We start from the raw sequence: 19336 nt of genomic DNA, 5'->3' as shown, positions 1-19336 counted from the left end.
TTGCTATCCGTTTTTGTTTTTTTGTGAGAAACTATATTTCTTATGTTAATGAGCTATTCCAGGCCATGGGCTGAACACTGATCTGCATGAAAATCTGCCTTCAGAGACTATATTTAATAAAATGAGTTAACACAGTGCAGTAGAACTGAACTCTGTCTTCTTACAAACACATTTGCTGCAGCTCTCACACCTCTGCTGTCCTGCAACAATATTGCCACCCTGTCTGCCTCTGAGATAGAGGCTGACACAGAGAGGAATCTGCAGATGTGTCCGTTATAACCACACACAGCTCTGCAGTGAGATCAGGAGCTCAGACTGTCAGTCATTGTATACCATGTGTAAAGACTGCGTCCCAATAAGTGAAGATATCAATCCATATTTAATCCATCAAAGTAATCCATATAATCAAAAGGCACGCCTGATTACCAATCACATTACCAACGCCCCCTACAGGTTATTAACCTATCAAAACAATTCTCAATATGAACATGAACGTAAAGAAATCAGCGTTCAAACAGGTACACACGGCACCGCTCGTGACTCTGCATTGAATAGCATGTTAGTACACCCCTGTGGGCGTGCTAACATACTAAGAGCGCTAGTCGGGGGATATAACACCCTTGGGACTAGTCCCCTCGCTCATTAGCATAAGATAAAAGATCTTTACAAATACTTTTTCTAAAGATCTCTTTATCTATGTTAGCCTAACCGTCCCTGTATATATTATGTGCGCACGTGTGCGCTCTGCACCGCACCTAAAAGGTGCGCTTCAGAGCGCAGCTGAAAAGCTCCGTTCTGAAGCGCATGGTGCCGACAGAACGTGCGCTCTGCATGCAGCTCTTGCCATAGACAGAGCAGGGGCTGCCGGCAAAGCGCATGGACGAAGTGACATGTCACTTCTTAGAACGCGCGCTCCAGGCAGCAGCCGAAGCGCTGCCCTCTAAGACGCTACGTGCGCACGGCCCCTGCACAATCTCCATAGATTGTGCAGGGGACGCAGGACGCATGCAGTTATGCTGCGCTGCAGAGCGCAGCGTAACTGCATGAATTACGCACACGTGCGCACATAGCCTTAGGCAGAGATTAGCAATATGCACCCAGAACTGCTCATGGTTCTGAGTGCAAGTTGCACCTGATAGGTTCACTTTAATTACCTGATCAGGTGTGCCTTTTCACTATAAAAATTCTGTTCTGTGCACTATTATGCTTGATGAAGACCTTCGAGTTAAAACGTCTGTATGACCTTGATGGATTAAATATGGATTGTTACTTTAATCCATTGGGATGCTGACATCTCTTTACACATGTTATGTTTATTTCAAGTGGATCCCTTGAATTGGGCTTGTGCCCTGGACTTGAAGTTGTGTTTTTACACATTAGCATGCTTTTTGACTGTGTGCTGCAATTTTTTTTTTTTTTGTCAGTCATTACATGTCTCAAACTAATAACAAGCCCTTTTGTTTAAAATATCCAGAGGCAAATTCTTAAGGAGATCAGCGTCCACCCAGATCTTAACAGCTCATTTACATATTCTAGAAAGAGCCATGTTTTTCTTATAAGACGTACAGCCCCAGCTGTTTCTGTGGTGGCCCTCTCCCTTAGCATATATTTGGGTGAATATTTAGTACTACTTATGTGACAAAGATATAATATTGTAGTTTACCTAACTGATGTCCATGTATTTGCCCAAGTGATATCTATGTGTTTGGATTGAGACTTGTGTCTGAGGGTTTAAGTGCTGAGGCTCCAGTATGAGGTCTCCTTACATAACATGGAGATTATAAACCAATATGAGTTGACCTCATGATTCTATATATTCTAATATTGTTCTATATCACCACATATTAGAGAAATGACCATAATACTGTCATGTTGATCTGTTTTTATAGTATTTCAACAGGAAATATATACATATTTCTTGCAAATATTATGTAGTCAAAGGTAATATTTTATGGCATAAATTGTCCATGTTTTTCTGTTTTCTAAAATTTCCAAGAAAAGTAGTCAGTTAATGATGATCTCCTTCTGCTAAAACATTTCATTGTATTGAAATAGTTGACTGATTTCAGCAATGCCTCACTTGTTAGTGTCTCAGCCCCTACATAATTTGTTTTAGGCTGCAGCACAGACAGCTTCCAGATTTACCAATCTCAGCTGATGGTCGCTCGGAAGCTCCTGTCCCAGGTGTGTGCCATTGCAGATAGTGGAAATCAGTGTCTTGATCTGGGCCGTTTCAGCAAAGTGGACTTCCTAATTCTTGTTCCTCGCTCTGAGGTTCTAGTTCAGCAGACTTTGCAGAATATAAGACTTTCAGGTAAGATTTGATTAATACAGAAAATAAAATATGATCCATTATACAATTTGAAAAAGTTGCCAAGGGCTGGTGTAATTTATATTAGACGTATGTACTACATATTTATTATTTTGTAGACAAATTGAAAAAAATAAAAAATATTAGATGTTGGTCTATCTATCTCTAGGTGTGCATGTCTATATGTACATATAATATATGTATATGTGTGTGTGTGTGTGTGTGTGTGTGTGTGTGTGTGTGTGTCTGTGTGTATGTGTATATATATATATATATATATATATATATATATATATATATATATATATATATATATATATATATATATATATATATATATATATAATCTATCTCTCTAGAGATAGATAGATATCTATCTATCTCTCATTTGCCTTATCCTGTCTGTCTTGCTCCAAAATGACGTCATTACAGTAGCAACCCTCGCCACACTGCGCGCGCTAAAGAGCCTGCGACCAATTGCTCAGTTAACTGAACAGCCCGAACTACGGGGCGACAGGACTCCCCGATGAGTTCTGTGCAACCCCGGGAGCCCACACAGGCAACCCAGCTGACACATTACCCCACTCGGCTCCAACCCCCCCCCCCCGCACTCCACCCTCCGCATGTATACACTACACACACACACACACACACACACACACACACACACACACACACCTGGATAGTCACCTGTCCTCAGCACCATGGCCCCGCTCGGCTACAACCCCCCCCCCCCCCCTCCCCCCGCAGGATGGGGGCACATACCAGCATTATGCCACATCACAGCATCAGCATATTTTTACTTAACTTTGCACTGTTCATGGCCTTCTTTCATTAGAAGCAATGGACATCATTAAACATTACTCACCTATTAAAACTGTTCCTTCTGTTTGTAATTTTAAAACCAATAAACAATTATAAGAATACTAAATTAAACCTAACCCATCCAGTCCATTCATTACCTTATTATTTAATCTGCTAACCTACATACACATTCTAGACTACCCAATGCGTTAGAATCAGGCCACCTTCTATTATATATTATATGTGTATATTTATTATATATGTGTATTATATATTTATACACCTCTAGAGCGGAATAGATCAGGTTTGTTTTCTTTTTTTAAAAAAAAAATTAAAAAATGATTTGCCTTCTGTTGTAAGTTTATATAGTGATGCCTTGGTATATATGTTATCTACGTACGTTTTTATGTTTAATTTTGACAGGTGTGCTAACAGATTTAGGACTTGAGGAGTCTTCATGTGCAAATCAGCGAGCTGACAAATATGTGTTACGATTTGATGGGGATGTCCAGGCCAAATTTGAAGCTTTTATCAGAAGAGTCAAGCAAAATCCTTACACACTGTTTGTACTTATACATGACAATAGCCATGTGGACCTAACAAGGTAACGTTACTGAGAGACGAAAGGCATCTGGCAACTGCCATTTTGTAGTTCTTAGATATAGATATAATACTTGTATCATTTACTGAATTCAGACTAAAGAGAGGCCAAGTAATCTGTGCTCGTAAATCTTATTTTGTATAGTTTGGAGAAGTCTTTTTCTTTCAACCATAAGTTATGCTGTATCACCTCCACTGTATTTTCTGTTGATCCTGGCTTTAATCACTTGTAGACGTCTGACTGCTAAAGTATACAGCATTATATTCTTACCTGATCAGAAAGGATCACTTTATTATATATGGTCAATGCTCATTAATTGGGAAATTAAAAAAATGTTGTATTCTATTATTCCTAAAATTGCATAGTTGAACAGGTTTCTGTTAAACTTGCAACAATTTGCTTTTTAAATGTGAATTTATTGGAGTAAATTTTGCAAAAATTGAAAGCCAATCTGCCATGACAGTGACCCCTCTCATTTGGATCTTGGCACTAATAATAATCTTTACAATAGAATTACTGCTCCTCTTATGAGCCAGTCTTCAAAGTATACCCAATATACGTGGCAACCATTTGTAATCTGCACCAATCACTCCTGAACAGATAAGTTGTGACTAGTGATGACTGAGCACTACCATGCTTGGGTATGAGCAGTTGGACGAGCTCAACTTAAGTACCGAGTATAATGGAAGTCAATGGGACACTTGACCATTGTTCTGGAAAATATTACAGAAAAATGCCTACGTTCCCAATTGACTTCCATTATACTTTGGTACTTAAATCATGCCCATCTAATAGACCAACTGCTTTTTGAGTACCGAGCACTTTCTTATGGTAGTGCTCACTCATCGTTAATTGTGACAAATTCCAGGTACTATCATATGTATAAAGATAGATTTTATACTGCTTCTTACAATTAATACTATTCATTGTACAGGCAGAACCGTTGATTACTTGTCTGATCACTTTTACTGCATCTACAATGCTCGTAGCTAACATAATGTGTTTCTCTTCAGTGCATTGTCGGGGACATTGCCTCATGGAGATCCCAGCCAGGGGCTTTCTGACCGGATTATTAATAGTGGTGAAGTGCAGGAAGCGCTTAATCTCATTATGCTGCAAGTTAGTGCCTTTCCTTACGCCTTACAGACACAGCAGTCTAAAATCCTCTCCAGCAATGAGGTGCACTGGATCCAGCCCGAGTTGGTGGTAAGGAAACTGTTAGATACAATTTATTCATAGCTTTGACATGGTTGTAAATCTCCATGAATTTGGCCACCATTTTGAAGCTCATGCTGACATCTTGATTGTGCCAATGGACTTGGAGTTTCCCGTCTACCCTGTTTTCTGAATTTTCAGGTTAAGCTTTTGGTTAGGTTCAAATTTGATGTCGCCAAGGAAATCTGCGCCTCTTTAAAGTCCTAGAAAACCAGTAATCAGGAGAATGGGGCTTTGGAACTCAAAGTAGACTTTGTAAAACCCCATCATGGGTGTATCGTCTTTACATATTCTTAACCTCTGCTCCATTCATTGTTTTTATGGTTTCCAGAGAATGCAGAAGACTGCGCTAATTACGGCAGTCCTATAGATCAGGAGTGGAGGTCTAGCATATGCACCTCCAACTGGGTTCCAGAGTTAAATCCGTGTAACTTCCAGCAATCAAAATGTTGTTTCTTAAGCCATGGGTTACCATCTTGGACTAGCACTTCAACAATGCTCAGTATGGCACCTCTTGGTGTTTAAATCTCATTTCAGTAGGCCCGGTCTGCACTGCGACTTATAGTTGTCGGATTTTAACTATTCTGCTACAGCTGGTGCTGACGTAATATTATATTAAGATTCTAATATTCTTTACCTTTTGAGAAGGGGTTAACATACAAAATATGAATTACAATAAACAAACTCAGACTGGATCAAAAAGGAGTGGGCCCTGCTTTAGAATTCAGGATATTGGAGAAGGAGACAGTAGGCTGAGGGGGGTTGTGATAGCTCCGTTGGTTGTGAGGTGGCAGCGGGGACATTGCAGGTTGTAAGTTTTCTTGGAGCAATGGGTTTTAAATTCCATCTGAAATTTCTGAATATAGTTATTTGGCCTATATTGAACACTGCATTCCCCCATATACCCAATAACATTCCTTCATAGAGATCTTGTACAGAGATCCTGTCTAGGTAAGGACCAAAGCTTCTGCTGACACATGGCTGTATGGCAAAGAAGTTACTTTATTGATTGCTGCAAAAGGGGGAAGGAGACTTGACTCTAACTAGACCTTGTCCCCAGCAGCACAGATTAACAGGAGCATATAGGACGATGCAAAAAAAATGATCTATTTTTTTATGCTAGAAACACTTCACATTTTATATGGCTTTCAGTATTTTTGTTAAGAAATCGAATTTTAAGGTTTGGGGGTTTTTGTGTTTTTTTTTTTTTTTTTGTTTTTTTTTTCCATCTCATGAATCTGTTTAAATCTCATCTTTTGTTCTTTTAGGAGGAAGAAGCCAAAGACGATAAAATTTACTTTGGCATCAATGAATACAGTAAATCTCTTCAATGGGGCATAACTAGTCCGCTTCTTAGATGTGATGAAACATTTGAGAAGATGGTGAACACACTACTAGAAAGGTGATAAAATAACTTGATAAAATAAGTACATAGACTTAAGACAGCCACACTGGTTCCTACTGTGTATCTCTCAATAATGCAGGTACTAAAACAATCACATTTTAAAATACAGATCTTTTGTTGCAGGTACCCAAGGTTGCACAGCATGGTGATACGATGCTACCTCCTGATTCAGCAGTATTGTGAAGCTCTAATGGCTCTAACTACCATGGCTTCACTCCGAGATCACACTACGCCGGAGACACTGAGCATCGTGGATGACCTCCTCAGCTCCCCTGGAAAGGACAAAAGTGGGCAGGGTCACATGCTCCTCATCCGGGTCCCATCAATACAGCTGGCCATGTTAGCAAAGGAAAGGCTACAGGAAGTGAGAGACAAGCTAGGACTGCAGTATCGGTTTGAAGTGCTGCTTGGTAATCCGTCTTCCGAACTTTGTGTTGCAAAACACTTTATTACCAGAATAAAGGTAAGGTACTAGTTAAGGAAAATCTCATTAATTGAGCCAGATATTGACTATAATTTTCAGTCAACAATTAATAAAGGTTAGATTGAATGCTTGCATGGGCTCGACTCAAGTATATACCCAAGTATAATGGAAGTCAATGGGTAGCTCAAGCATTTTTTCAGGAAAGAAGCAAATTTGTCAAAGATATTTTACAAAGTTGCTTCTTTTCTTGTTTACTATTAAATTCTGGAATAAAAAGTAAAAAAACGGTTACGTTTTAAGAAATTCCTCCATCGTTGAGGCATACTCAAAAAATGCCTAAAATACAGTGTTCAAATTTGTTTTTCATATCAAATAAAAAAAATAATAATTTTCACTTTAGCCACTGGGGTTATTTTAAAATCTTACCTGCTTTAGGAAAATCACATGTAGATTAGCCACAATGAACAGACTCTGCACTTCCTCATTAGATGCTTCAATGGAAAGATGGGGTCAGAGGTCATTGTGAAGTGAAGGGAGCAAGGACAGGAGTGACATTAGGAGTGACATTACCTATTGTGATTGGTGGATCCTGTGCTGTATATAGAGGGTATATCTGTCATTGTAATCCTGCCTCTGACTATATGGCGCCTTGCTGAAAACTCTTCCTGAATGGTTAAGAAATATGAAACAAAGTCCTAGAGGTAGTTACAAAATTAGTCATTTTATAACTTCCTTTTTAATAAAGTTCATAAGAGGAGAAAAATGACAATTATTGCAAAAAAGCAATACAAACCTGATTTAGACAATTGGTTATACGTGTGTGAAGGACAGGCTGCTCTGATCTGAATACCTGGCCTGAGTGCCGCCATGTTTCCAACCTGAACTTAATTCTTTCTCAATATACTATTTTTTTTATTTTTTTTTTTATTAGGAAAAAAAAATCCATTTATTGAATTAGATTATATTACAAATTTTGCACAGGGGTGTTTTTGTTATAACCGATCTATTGCTTCCCTGCACATTCAATTTTGATCTGTAGTCCTAAATCTGAAAGAATCTCCAAAAAAAGAGACAAGCTTTGAACTTCCTGTGAGACGACATTGCGGGCTGACTGAAGGATTCTCCGTTAACGTATTATACAGTCAGCAACAGCCAGTGCCACATATGGGCTGTAGAAAACACTGAACATTTTTAAATTAAACATAATTACAAAAAATGAATTTTTATCCCCATTTTACATTTAAGCAAAACAAAGAAAAATCCACTAAAAGCAAGCCTAATTTTTATTTTTGGCTGCTTTAGATTTTATGATCGTTTGCTGACCCTATCAATGCTTTATTGTAGGTTTGGCGGGGATGTAATGAAGAAGACTGGGTCCCTAGAACATTTAAGGATCTTGAAGGCCTACCATGCATTTTATTTCTCGCTGGCAAGGATCCCCTTGGAGAAACGTTCCCGAGGTAGTTGAATTGCTTTGTTTATAGTTATAATGTACTAATGGAAATGATTTTTCTATTTTTGTGCAAAATGTGCTATTAATTTTGTTCTTCAGATCTCTGAAATACTGTGATCTCCGGCTGATTGACTCCAGCTTTTTATCCCGAACGGCACTTGAACAGGAAATTGGCCTGGCCTGTTGCTATGTTTCAAGAGAAGTCCTCAGAGAGCCCACCACTGTTCTGGATTTAAGTGATAAAGACATTGATAAAGTTAACTCCGTCGAGAATGACTCTGATGAGCTGTTTATAGATCTAGACAGACCTCAGAGTACTGGCAGCAGTGAAGTTACTGGAACTTCAGGTAATCTTTTTTGTGTATTTTAGTTTACTGAATGGCTTTTTGTGGGTAGTTTAATTACCGTAATTTTCGTATTATAAGACACACCGGATTATAAGACGCACCCCAAATTTAGAGTAAAAAAAAAAGGTAAAAAAAATAAATATATGGGGTACGTTTTTATAATTTGGTGGTGTCTTACCTGGAGGGAGGGGGGGGAGTTGGGGGTTTGGCAGCAGTGGAGTGGGGGTTACCGGAGGCAGGAGGGGTGCTGGAGTGCAGCAATACTGCGGGTAGTGCAGAAGGGGACCCAGATGCTCACTGCATGCGGCAGCCCTGTCTTGAGGCTGCGGTCGCTGCTCTCTCCTGGGGCTGCCAGTGTTGCTCTGTCCTGGGGATCACTGCGGGCGGTGAGGCCCATGCATTCTGAAGATGTCGGCAGGGTGGGCTTCAAAGAATTGGCACCCAGAGTCGACGCGTACAGATTGAGTTATCGGCTCAATGACCAGCCAAGATCTCATCTGCGCACTTGCCACCTCTGGGTGCCATTTTCTGTAAGTCTGCTGCTGGGACATCAATGGGCTGGAGGAGGCGCCTGCGCAGGTGAGATCTTGAACCGACAGCTCCAGCTGCACACACGCTGACTCTGGTGGCCATGATTTGAAGCCCTCATCGACGACGTCTTCAGAATGGCCTGTGCTTCGCCGCCCGCCGCATAAAGTGCCGCACAGCATTGCCACTGGCTACTGTGACCCCTCTCCACCACCCCCCTGGTAAGCTACATTCGGATTTTAAGGCTCACCCCCCATTTTCCTCCCAAATTTTTGGGAGGAAAAAGTGTGTTTTATAATCCGAAAAAAATACGGTATATTGCATTTTCATGTAATTTTTTTTTTTTTTTGAGGAATGACCTTGTTAATAAACTTGTATAGTAGCTATTGATGAGATAGCACTAACATGCTCCGGAGTTACGTACTTGTAACAACCAGTTGGATGCTCGGATGGGCGTAACTTGAGTACCCGAGTAGTTTTTCTGGGAAATCTTCCAGAAAAATGCTGTAGTTTCCCATGGACTTCCAGTATACTCGGTTACTTGAGTCATGCCCATCCGAGCATCCACCTGCTCGTTACGAGAGCCAAGAATGGTCGTGCTCGCTCACCACTGGTAGTAACTTATGGTAAAAGTATTTTTTTGAAGATACTTTGCTTTGTAGCAGGTTTGGTGCAAGACTTTGTACCAGAATGTTTTTAACCTTAACTTCAATGCCTTTTATTTGCTATAGGTTCAATTGCCGAGAATGGAGTTAGTTCCTCCAGTGCAGCTGACAAGCAGAGGCAGCCAGCAAACCTTGACTTACCCAATGTGGCCAACAACTCAGTGGATGAAGGCACATACCCAAATTCCACAGCCAACGATGGTAAACCAGACTGTGATTCTCTTGGGGCCCACATGGCCAGCAGCACAACATCAAAACTGTCGTCCTCGTCATCATCACGATCTTACCAATGGGGTTACCAATCTGGAAAAAGGAATAGGACGTTTAACTTGGCCTTACCCCGTATTGTGGTTCTGTCAAAAGCTACTTATAACCTCTTGGCTTGCCATAAAAATGGACAAACTCCCACTACAATTTCTCTTTTGCCTCATGGTGATGTGAGCTGGTCAAGGTTATTAAGACCTATAATATCTAAAGACTTGAGCAGTGAAGAACAGTCGCTTTACTACAGACAGTGGACAGCAGCCAGGCAGCACCACGCCGATTTTACAAACTCCAGCCAGTCTACGGGAGCACGGACTATTTATCCACGTCGTCTGCTCTTGACTGGACCCCCTCAGGTTATTGCTCATACATTATCCTTTTTTATATATCATTTTTGATGGTGTGCTTTGATCTTAAAATTGCTACCAGTCTGTAACTTCTCCAGGGAATGTGAACATGTAGATAAAGCCATTTTTACTCTTATAAATATATTGGTAGTAAACAGGTTTATGGAGTGGATTGTAACGTCATTGTATATGAAAGCTCTGTTGTGCCATATGTATTTTATTTATTTATTTATTTTTTTTAAAGGTTGGAAAGACTGGTGCCTATTTGCAGTTCCTTAGGATCCTCTATCGCATGTTGATTCGACTATTGGAAGTAGATGTGTACGATGAAGCGGAAATAAATGCAGGTAGGGATAGAAATCATAAAATGGCCAGATTCTTGGGTTATGTGTAGAGATGTGTGAATAGTGAAATATTTGGATTATGCTATCCGAATACATAGTACTTTTCCAGTATTTGTCACGAATAACAGACCTAATGCAAGTCAATGGAAAATCTGAGCTCGAGTTTTTCTGGGAAATGCTCGAGTTCTCCATTGACTTGCATTAGGTTCGTTACTCGTGACGAACACTGGAATAGTTCTAGGTTTTTGGTATAAATCTGAACCTGAATATTTCACTATTCGCCCATCTCTACATGTGTTCAGAAATGACTGTTTAATTCTGATTTCACATTTAAAAAGTAAAAAGGATTTGCACTGAAAAAATATCTCACAATTATACGTCATCAAATAGATTAGGCCTAATGGTTCTGATGGAAAAAATTGGCTTTATAATCCTGATACTAAGAAAAACAAGCAATAGAATGAAATGGCTCATGAGTCAGTGTTTTCAGTCTCCTCCCACCCAGCCTCACTGACGGCTGCAGCTTGTACTGAGCAGTGTGAGATCTCAGCAGCAGCAGGGAGGAGAGACACTGAGCTGTCAATCCTGCCAGGCAGGCAGAGAATGAGTTCATAAACTATTATAAAGCCATGCTGACTTGAATTTTTATAGTAAATTAATCCTTATCACGTCTAAGGTATGTGTAGTAAAGTGCTGACTGATCTACTTTCAATCAGACCTACAACATTCATTGCTGTATATCCTGAAATATAATTGTAAAGAAATAGGGCTTACACATGGGTATTTTATAAGGCACTATAGTCAGAGATTCTTTGTCGTTTGGTTGGGGCCAATATATCCTCCAAATGTCTGTTACATTGTAGCAGGCTAAACATTTTTATTTTATTTATTTTTTTTTTTAACTGAAATGGCCAAAGTGCACAGATAAACTAGTTACTGATTGGCACTAAACAGCCATCAGACAGTATCATTTTAGTAGTCGTACTAAAAACAACAGGAAACCTTAGCGTCCTACAGAAAATAACTTGGATGCTTATAGAATCCTACGGTAACCCAAGTCCCGTTAAGTGGAAATACAGCCATGGTTCTTATTCAGATGCCAAAAATCAGCGCTATTGGAATAAACAATTGGATTACTTGCCTCCTGAGCCATGTCGGTGATGTCACTTATTATCTTGACATGGTTCAGGTTGGTCTACTTAATCTTCAAATATAATGGTTCATTTTAATGTCCCAGTTTGGCCTTGCCAATACTCCTTTAACCCCTTCACGACTGGCCGATTTTTCGCTTTCCGTTTTGTTTTTCGCCATTCTTTTTCTGAGAGACGTAACTTTTTTTATTTTTCAGTCAATATGGTCATGTGAGGGCTCATTTTTTGCAGAACAAGCTGTACTTTTCAATGAAACCATAGGTTTTACCATATAGTGTACTGGAAAATGGCAAAACAATTCCAAATGCAGAAAAATTGCAAAAAAAGTGCGATAGCACTATTGTTTTTGAGATATTTTATTCACGGTGTTCACTGTGTGGTAGAACTGTGTGGGTGTGATGCCTCAGGTCAGTGCGAGTTCGTAGACACCAAACATGTATAGGTTTACTTTTATATAAGGGTTTAAAAAAAAAAATCTGAAGTTTTGTCTGAAAAAAGTGGCGCATGTTTTACACCATATTCCGTGACCCGTAGCGTTCTCATTTTTCGGGATCTATGGCTCAGTGATGGCTTATTTTTTGCGACTCGAGATGACATTTTTAACTGTACCATTTTTGCGCAGATGCTACGTTTTGATCGCCTGTTATTGCATTTTGCGCAAAAGTTGTGGCGACAAAGTCATTTTGGCGTTTGGAATTTTTTTGCCGCTACGCCGTTTACTGATCAGATTAATTGATTTTATATTTTGATCGGGCGTTTCTGAACGCGGCGATACCAAATGTGTGTGTATTATTTTTTTAACCCTTTAATTTTCAATGGGGCGAAAGGGGGTGATTTGAACTTTTGTTTTTGTTTTAATTTTTTAAAACTTTTTTTTTTTTTACTTTTTACTAGTCCCCCTAGGGGGCTATTGCGATCAGCAATCCGATCGCTCTGCACTATCTGCTGATCACAGCTACACAGCTGTATACAGCAGATACGTGCACTTCCTGCTTCCCTGGCCTCCGTGGAAAGCGAAAGTGAAAGTAGTTCATGTCTAGCACAGGAGTCATCACATGACCCTGTGCTACCATGACAACCATCGGAAGTCATGTGATCATGACAGTATCGGACGGTAAGTAAAACTTTACCGCGATCGCGTTTATAATGGTGCTGTCACATATTGACAGCGCCATTTCAGGGTTTAAACGGCACGAGCAGATAACGATTCTGAAAAAATCAGCTGAGATGTGCGCCGATCGCAGCATGCTGCTGCCAGGAGACCGCGGGCAGTAACGTTATGACCGCTAGGACGTAATTTTACTGCCCGTGGTCGTTAAGGGTTTAAAGGAGTTGTCTAGGACTTTTATATTTAAGGTCCATTTTTCATCTAGGTCACGAATAGCTGTGGGGGTACAAGACTGCGCTACTGCTGATCTGCTGTTCCCAGTGTCGGTTGTGCCTTGATGTGATCAGTTGCGGAGCAACACACCTCTGTTGCCTGTATACTGGCGGGAGCGAGGTACTGCACATCCACGCCCTTTTCGCATCAATAGGGGGCAGATGTGCATTATCTGGTTTCTGCCACTATACTGGTGACAGAGCTGTGTAATTTTGCTCTACAACTGAGCACATCCGGCCAGCACTTGGAACAGCTGATCGTCAGGAGCACCGCGTCGTACCCCCCACCGATCAGATATTAATGACCTATCCTGAGAATGTGCCATCAACATTAAAGTCCCAGGCAACTCCTTTTAACGAGCATTAATTGACTAGAACAAGCCATTCATTGCTCATTTACCGGCATGTTTACACAAGCTGACGAGCAATGATGAGAATAGAACGATCGCTGTAGATATCTACATTGGATGCTTATTTGAGAACATTCACTGCAGATCTTGACTTTTTACTGAAAATGGTTGAAATGACGAACTCCATAGGGGATTCCAATAGTTGGGGGCCCTGTCAGGTGCCACTAGTGTTCATTATGCAAACAAATATTTCTGGGCATTGTTCGTTCATTCTGGCCCTGTATTGTGGCTTCTGATTTATATGGATAATGCAAATGTGAATTGAGCCGCCATTAAACTTTTGTCTCACTTTTGTGGCATTTTTGAGACTGTTCATGTGTTTATTGCATATTCTGTAAGTTTTTGGCAGGATAACTGGCTCTGCGTTCAGTGTCGATCAGTAGGGTCCATCAGGCTCCGCTGGTGGTCGTCCTCCAATGGCGCCCACAGTGGCTTCTGTCATAAATGAAAGCCACAACGTCGATTTATGAAATATCCCTATAATATAGAAAATGTTTAATTTTTTGTTTCCTTTTGTAGATGTGGAAAAGTATCAGAATCAAGACCCTGAAATGGAAAAGAAGCTTTGGCCAGATATTGAAGTTTTCAGTAAAATGCCTTTTGACATCACTGTGCACGATCCGAAATACCGGAACATCAGTCCACTTCACACAGAGAGGAATGTACTAATTAAACAAGGTGCATAAAGTAGGGAATACATGTCCAAGGAAAAACACTACTCTTGATAATTATCTACAGTCTTCAGTTAATATCTTAAAGTGGTAGTAACAAGTAAAAATCCTATATTTGTCTTGATGTTTTTTCTTCATTCATGTTTAAAGCTAACTTAAGAATTATTCTGCTGTTAATGTTACAAGGGAGCACAGATGAACTTTACACTGAGCTGAAAGGATTTTTGTAATATTTCGAAACAAGCCACTTGGTAATTTATTTGTGACCCCTTTCACCAGATCTAATCTACAACTAAGTGCTGTAAACTGTTTTTTTCAATCCCATAGACATTAAATGGAGCGGATGGCAGGGAGTATGCGACCACTGCTTAATTCAAACTCTGTTTCACTTCTTTGGCCGTAAAGATGAAGAGGAGGATTGAGACAACTTTGTTTTATTGATTAATGCCAAGGACCCTCATTCCACTGATAGTAGCACTGCCATAAGTGGCATGACCAGCAATCAGACATCTATCACTATTAGTGAGCGAGCACTACCATGCTCCAGTGCTCATAACGAGCTGTTGAATGCTTGGATGGACGCTTCTCGAGTATAATTGAAGTTAATGCAGAATTCAAGCAGAAGTCTGGGGCCCTCACATGTTGGTCAGATGTATGCGCCATTATAGTGTTCTAAATCCTATAAAGACATACAAGTTGCACCCCCACCGCCTCCCACTTCATTGTGTAGTACTGACCCCTATCCTGTACTAATGTCCTCCGTCCTGAGCCACCTCCTGGTGTATGACATCATGGTTATATCCTGGAATATTTTCCCCCATTTTGGTATGTATGTCCCTATCATGGTCCATCCTTCTATATATGATCTCATCCTGGTATATGTGTCCGCATCATGACCACATCCTGGTGCATGACCCCTCATCATGGCCCTTCCTGGTATATTTTCACATCCTGGCCCAATCCTGATATACTGTATGTCCCTATAATGGCCCCATCCTGGTATACATGTCCCCATCCTGGCTGTATCCTGGTACATATACCTCCGAGCGCTGCACACATTAAACAAAATAAATGATTATACCCACCTTCTCCCAGCTACACCAGTGTCGTTCTCCAATGATGGTATGCCGCAACGTCACTGTCATGTACTGTGTGCCCACTTACAGCACAGTCAGATTTCAGGTGCTGGCATATTCGCTGCTCCCCATGCCCTGGATTATGGTTGTGGGAAACAGTATTTGAGCTGGATGCGCATCCTTGGATGTACATCCAGCTGAAAGAGGTGCTGGGGTCAGCAGGCCCCCCCTATAACCCTGCGCCCAGTCATGGTTGCGACCTCTGCGACTGCAATCATTACGCCTCTGGTTCCCCATTGACTTCTATTATACTCGGTACTCGAGTCACACCCATCCAAGAATCCAACTACTCGTTACGAATACCGAGCATGGTAGTCCTTGCTCATCACCAGTTAACACCTTTTGAGAGAGGTCTTCTGAAGCACAATTCCTTTAACGCTTAATGATCACTGAAATGAATGGCTCCCAGAAACTACAGACTTTCTTGCTAGATATCTATATTGAAATTTAACCCCCCTCTCCATAAACTGCCTCTAAATCTCTGGTTTTCCACAATCCAGACGTTCGTACGTTACTTTTACTAGAAAATAGGGAAAGATTTCTTTAATTGGTGACATTTTTAGAAGTTTACAATATGTGGCTGCTAATTCTTTTCTTTAATAAGATATACAGTAATACACTGGTGAGTTCTCTTTTAAGGACCACTGTCAGCACAGGATGACTGTTCAAACCAAGCACAGGTGCTTGGTGCATCATGACGATGCCAAACATTTTAGTGCAGCTTCCCATCTGCTTGATTTCTTACTATTTTCGACCACCTCTAGCTCGAAGAAGCAGGAACTGTCAATTGAAGAGGGAAGGCTGGATATCGATGGAAAACCAGCACATGGGAAGGTGCACTAAAATGTTTTCACCCGCCATGATGCACAAGTTGTCTTGTTGATCATTCTGTACTGAGTACCATTAAATCATTGCTCCACCCTGTGACTGAAAACTGATTCTACATTTCACATGTATTGTCATCCAACCAGATATATCTCATATAATATATAGATTAGAAACAAGTGGCTAAATGTTGTCTATCCCAGTAATGTGAATGACATTTGCAACATCCAATACTATAATTTGCAGGATTTTTATTTTTTTTTGTGCCCCAATCGCATATTGATTCTCTGCATTTAGAATAAACGGAAGCAAAATGATCTTTTATTAAGTCTTGTAAGTGGCAGGCGTTTTCGTTTTCCATTAAATCTGCTCTGGAGACCATCTAAGGACAGATGAGCTCCGCACTGCAGACTTTCTCTCCAGCAAACAAATAGAATTTGTTTTCGATCTTTCCTTTTAAATTCAGGTCTGTTCCTATTTTTAGCTCTTCCATAATTCACAGCTGGGTTTATGGTGACTGTGTTCAGCAAGTCGTGTAAATGCGGAGCGTGGTGACACGGGCTGCTCGGCTCTTTGTGCAGAATATATCCTGGTCTGTCTGGAAATGGATCAGCTTTTGCAGGTTGAACAAAAGGCATTAGCAAGCTGACATGCTTTCCCAAATTGCAAGTCGTAATTTCTTTTAGTTTCTGATGCATGGAAACGTACTCTTCTGTACATTGAGTTATTGCTGTTTGAACAGCTTTATTTTCTTTTTTACCGTTTGTTGTCACCTGTTTACACCATACCCTGAGCTATGTTAGGTCATACTGACAACCTCTTTCTATGTTCTATAGAATCAAAACAATGTCCTCAAAACGTAACCAGAGGAATTGATGCGGCACAACTTCACTGAATTAAAAACTTACTTTTTATTTACTAAACAAAACTTCAACATACAAAAATATTCATTTACTTGTTCATTTTAACAAAGTACCTACCTATGTAATCAAGGACGCAAAATAACCGTATATAATACGTATTAATAACCTTACCCCTTAAAGCAGGGGTTTCAAACACGCGGGCCGCATGCGGCCAGTCAGGCTGCTTCGTGCGGCTCCCAGGCCCATTTCCCTGTTCACTATCGCGGCCGGTGCAGGTGCCGCAGCCACTGTCTGTACTTTGTTAGATGAGTGTTTTGCCGGCGCTGCGCTCTGAGGCAAGGACTGTGTGCGCGCAGCGCCGGCAAAACATTCATCGGATATAAATCGCTGCCAGGGGCAGTCACCGGGGCACGGCCTGCAGACAGCGAGAAGCAGAGGTGAGGAGCCGAGGGAACGCAGGACAGGTGAGAAGAATGGTGTTTTTTTAGCGACCTATGACATACTGGGTATGTCATGGCTCCCTGGTACTTAAGGACCCATGACATACCCAGTACGTCATGGTGAAATCGCCCCGGTGGCTGAGATCGCTGTTTGCATTGCAAATAGCAAATATACCTTAGATTCGGGAAAGAGGGAGCCTCACGAGGGGTGGTGTCTTCTCCCCGGACCTACGGAGGCTGTGATTGGCTGTGCGGCGTTCGTCAGCCAATCACAGCCACTGTAATGTTTCAGCCATTGAAAATGGCTGTAACACTGAAATCCAGCCCTGATCAGTGCAGCTGTAGCACCGATCATTGGCTGGAGCTGGGTGACCTCAGTTTCACCCGCCCCCAGCTCTGATTGGAGAGATCGGTCACAAGGCCGGTCTCTCCATTCACTGTGGATCTGGGGTTAGAGACCGCTCCCTCAGCTTCACTCCAGCGTCCGTGGGTGGAAGCCAAGAGCGATCGGTAACTTATAGCGCCCCCTTTCAGAGGCCGCCGCCACTGCCCCCACCACCCATTACTACAGGATGGGGACATTACTATAGAATAGGGACAAGGTGGGCACATGTCTATAGGATGGGGACAAGGTGGGCACATGTCTATAGGATGGGGACAAGGTGGGCACATGTCTATAGGATGGGGACAAGGTGGGCACATGTCTATAGGATGGGGACAAGGTGGGCACATGTCTATAGTATGGGGACAAGGCTTGGGACATTACTAAAAGATGGGGACATTACAAGGATGGGCATAATACTATTGGATGGGGACATTACTATAGAATAGGGACAAGGCTGGGGTCATTACTACAGGATGGGGAACATTACTAAAAGATGTTGGCCAAAATTTCTATATAGTGATAATTGTAAGACTATTAGTTACAAGAAAGGGATAAAATGTAAAAAAAATAAATCATGACTTTTTTTTACCATCAAAATTTTTTTTTTTTTTTTTTATATTTAACCAAAGAATGTGCACAGTTGTTATAATAAACAAGTGAAAAATGTTGAAAATCAGTGATCCAAAGGTGTGTAAAAAAATATATATGGTACCAAAAAAAATGTCACTTTGTCCCACCAAGAATGCGGCCCCCCAAATTATTTTTCTCCTCTATGCGGCCCAGACACCCAGCCGAGTTTGAGACCCCTGCCTTAAAGCATGTAAATAACATACAAGTAGCTTCAATAGCTGCAAAAATGTATTGCTCAATACAAACAATTGCAATAAAAATAATTAAATTATTAAATTGTCAATATCTAGCAATAAAAAATTGAGCCACGATTTACTGCCCTTGTTTAAAATTCTCTAAATAAAGCTGACAAATTACTTGTATGTGACTATGCTACATCTAATGAATTGATATAATTTTAGCAGTATAATAATAATAATAATAATAATTATATTTGTACACATACAATGACGGGATAAATCAATATTGCACATTATCCACAATATATGAGCTACCTACAAATGTACTAGTGGACCAGTGTCCAAAATAATCTGCTAGGTAGATAATCATTACTACTTAATACCTGTGTGTTCTGGTGGTTCTGCGTGCCTTGCGCTCCGACGTGCGTTTCGTACTTCACTTCATCAGGGAGCTCTTTCTATGTGCACAGTCAAAGCAGTTTTCTATTTGAGAGCCTTCTAGAACTGAGAGTAGTTCATAAAAGTGCAGTCAATTGTTGGGAATCTCGCCATTGCTTA

The 19336-nt window shown here is 40.8% G+C and overlaps 1 protein-coding gene across 5 annotated transcripts in view; it reads left to right on the top strand.

The window, feature by feature from the left end:
- Positions 1-19336, top strand: part of GREB1L (GREB1 like retinoic acid receptor coactivator) — a 191311-nt gene that overhangs the window by 140617 nt on the left and 31358 nt on the right. For all 5 annotated transcript variants that reach the window (XM_075314467.1, XM_075314466.1, XM_075314470.1 and 2 more), the window contains 10 exons: positions 2117-2314; positions 3539-3719; positions 4730-4922; positions 6200-6333; positions 6460-6799; positions 8105-8220; positions 8313-8560; positions 9820-10373; positions 10609-10711; positions 14169-14327. In XM_075314467.1, the coding sequence (XP_075170582.1) occupies positions 2117-2314; positions 3539-3719; positions 4730-4922; positions 6200-6333; positions 6460-6799; positions 8105-8220; positions 8313-8560; positions 9820-10373; positions 10609-10711; positions 14169-14327 (2226 nt within the window). The remainder of the gene's footprint in view (positions 1-2116; positions 2315-3538; positions 3720-4729; positions 4923-6199; positions 6334-6459; positions 6800-8104; positions 8221-8312; positions 8561-9819; positions 10374-10608; positions 10712-14168; positions 14328-19336) is intronic.

The sequence above is a fragment of the Anomaloglossus baeobatrachus genome, chromosome 6 (assembly GCF_048569485.1).
Source record: "Anomaloglossus baeobatrachus isolate aAnoBae1 chromosome 6, aAnoBae1.hap1, whole genome shotgun sequence".
NCBI classification, from domain to species: Eukaryota; Metazoa; Chordata; class Amphibia; order Anura; family Aromobatidae; genus Anomaloglossus; species Anomaloglossus baeobatrachus.
This window is presented reverse-complemented; position numbering and strand designations above follow the sequence as displayed.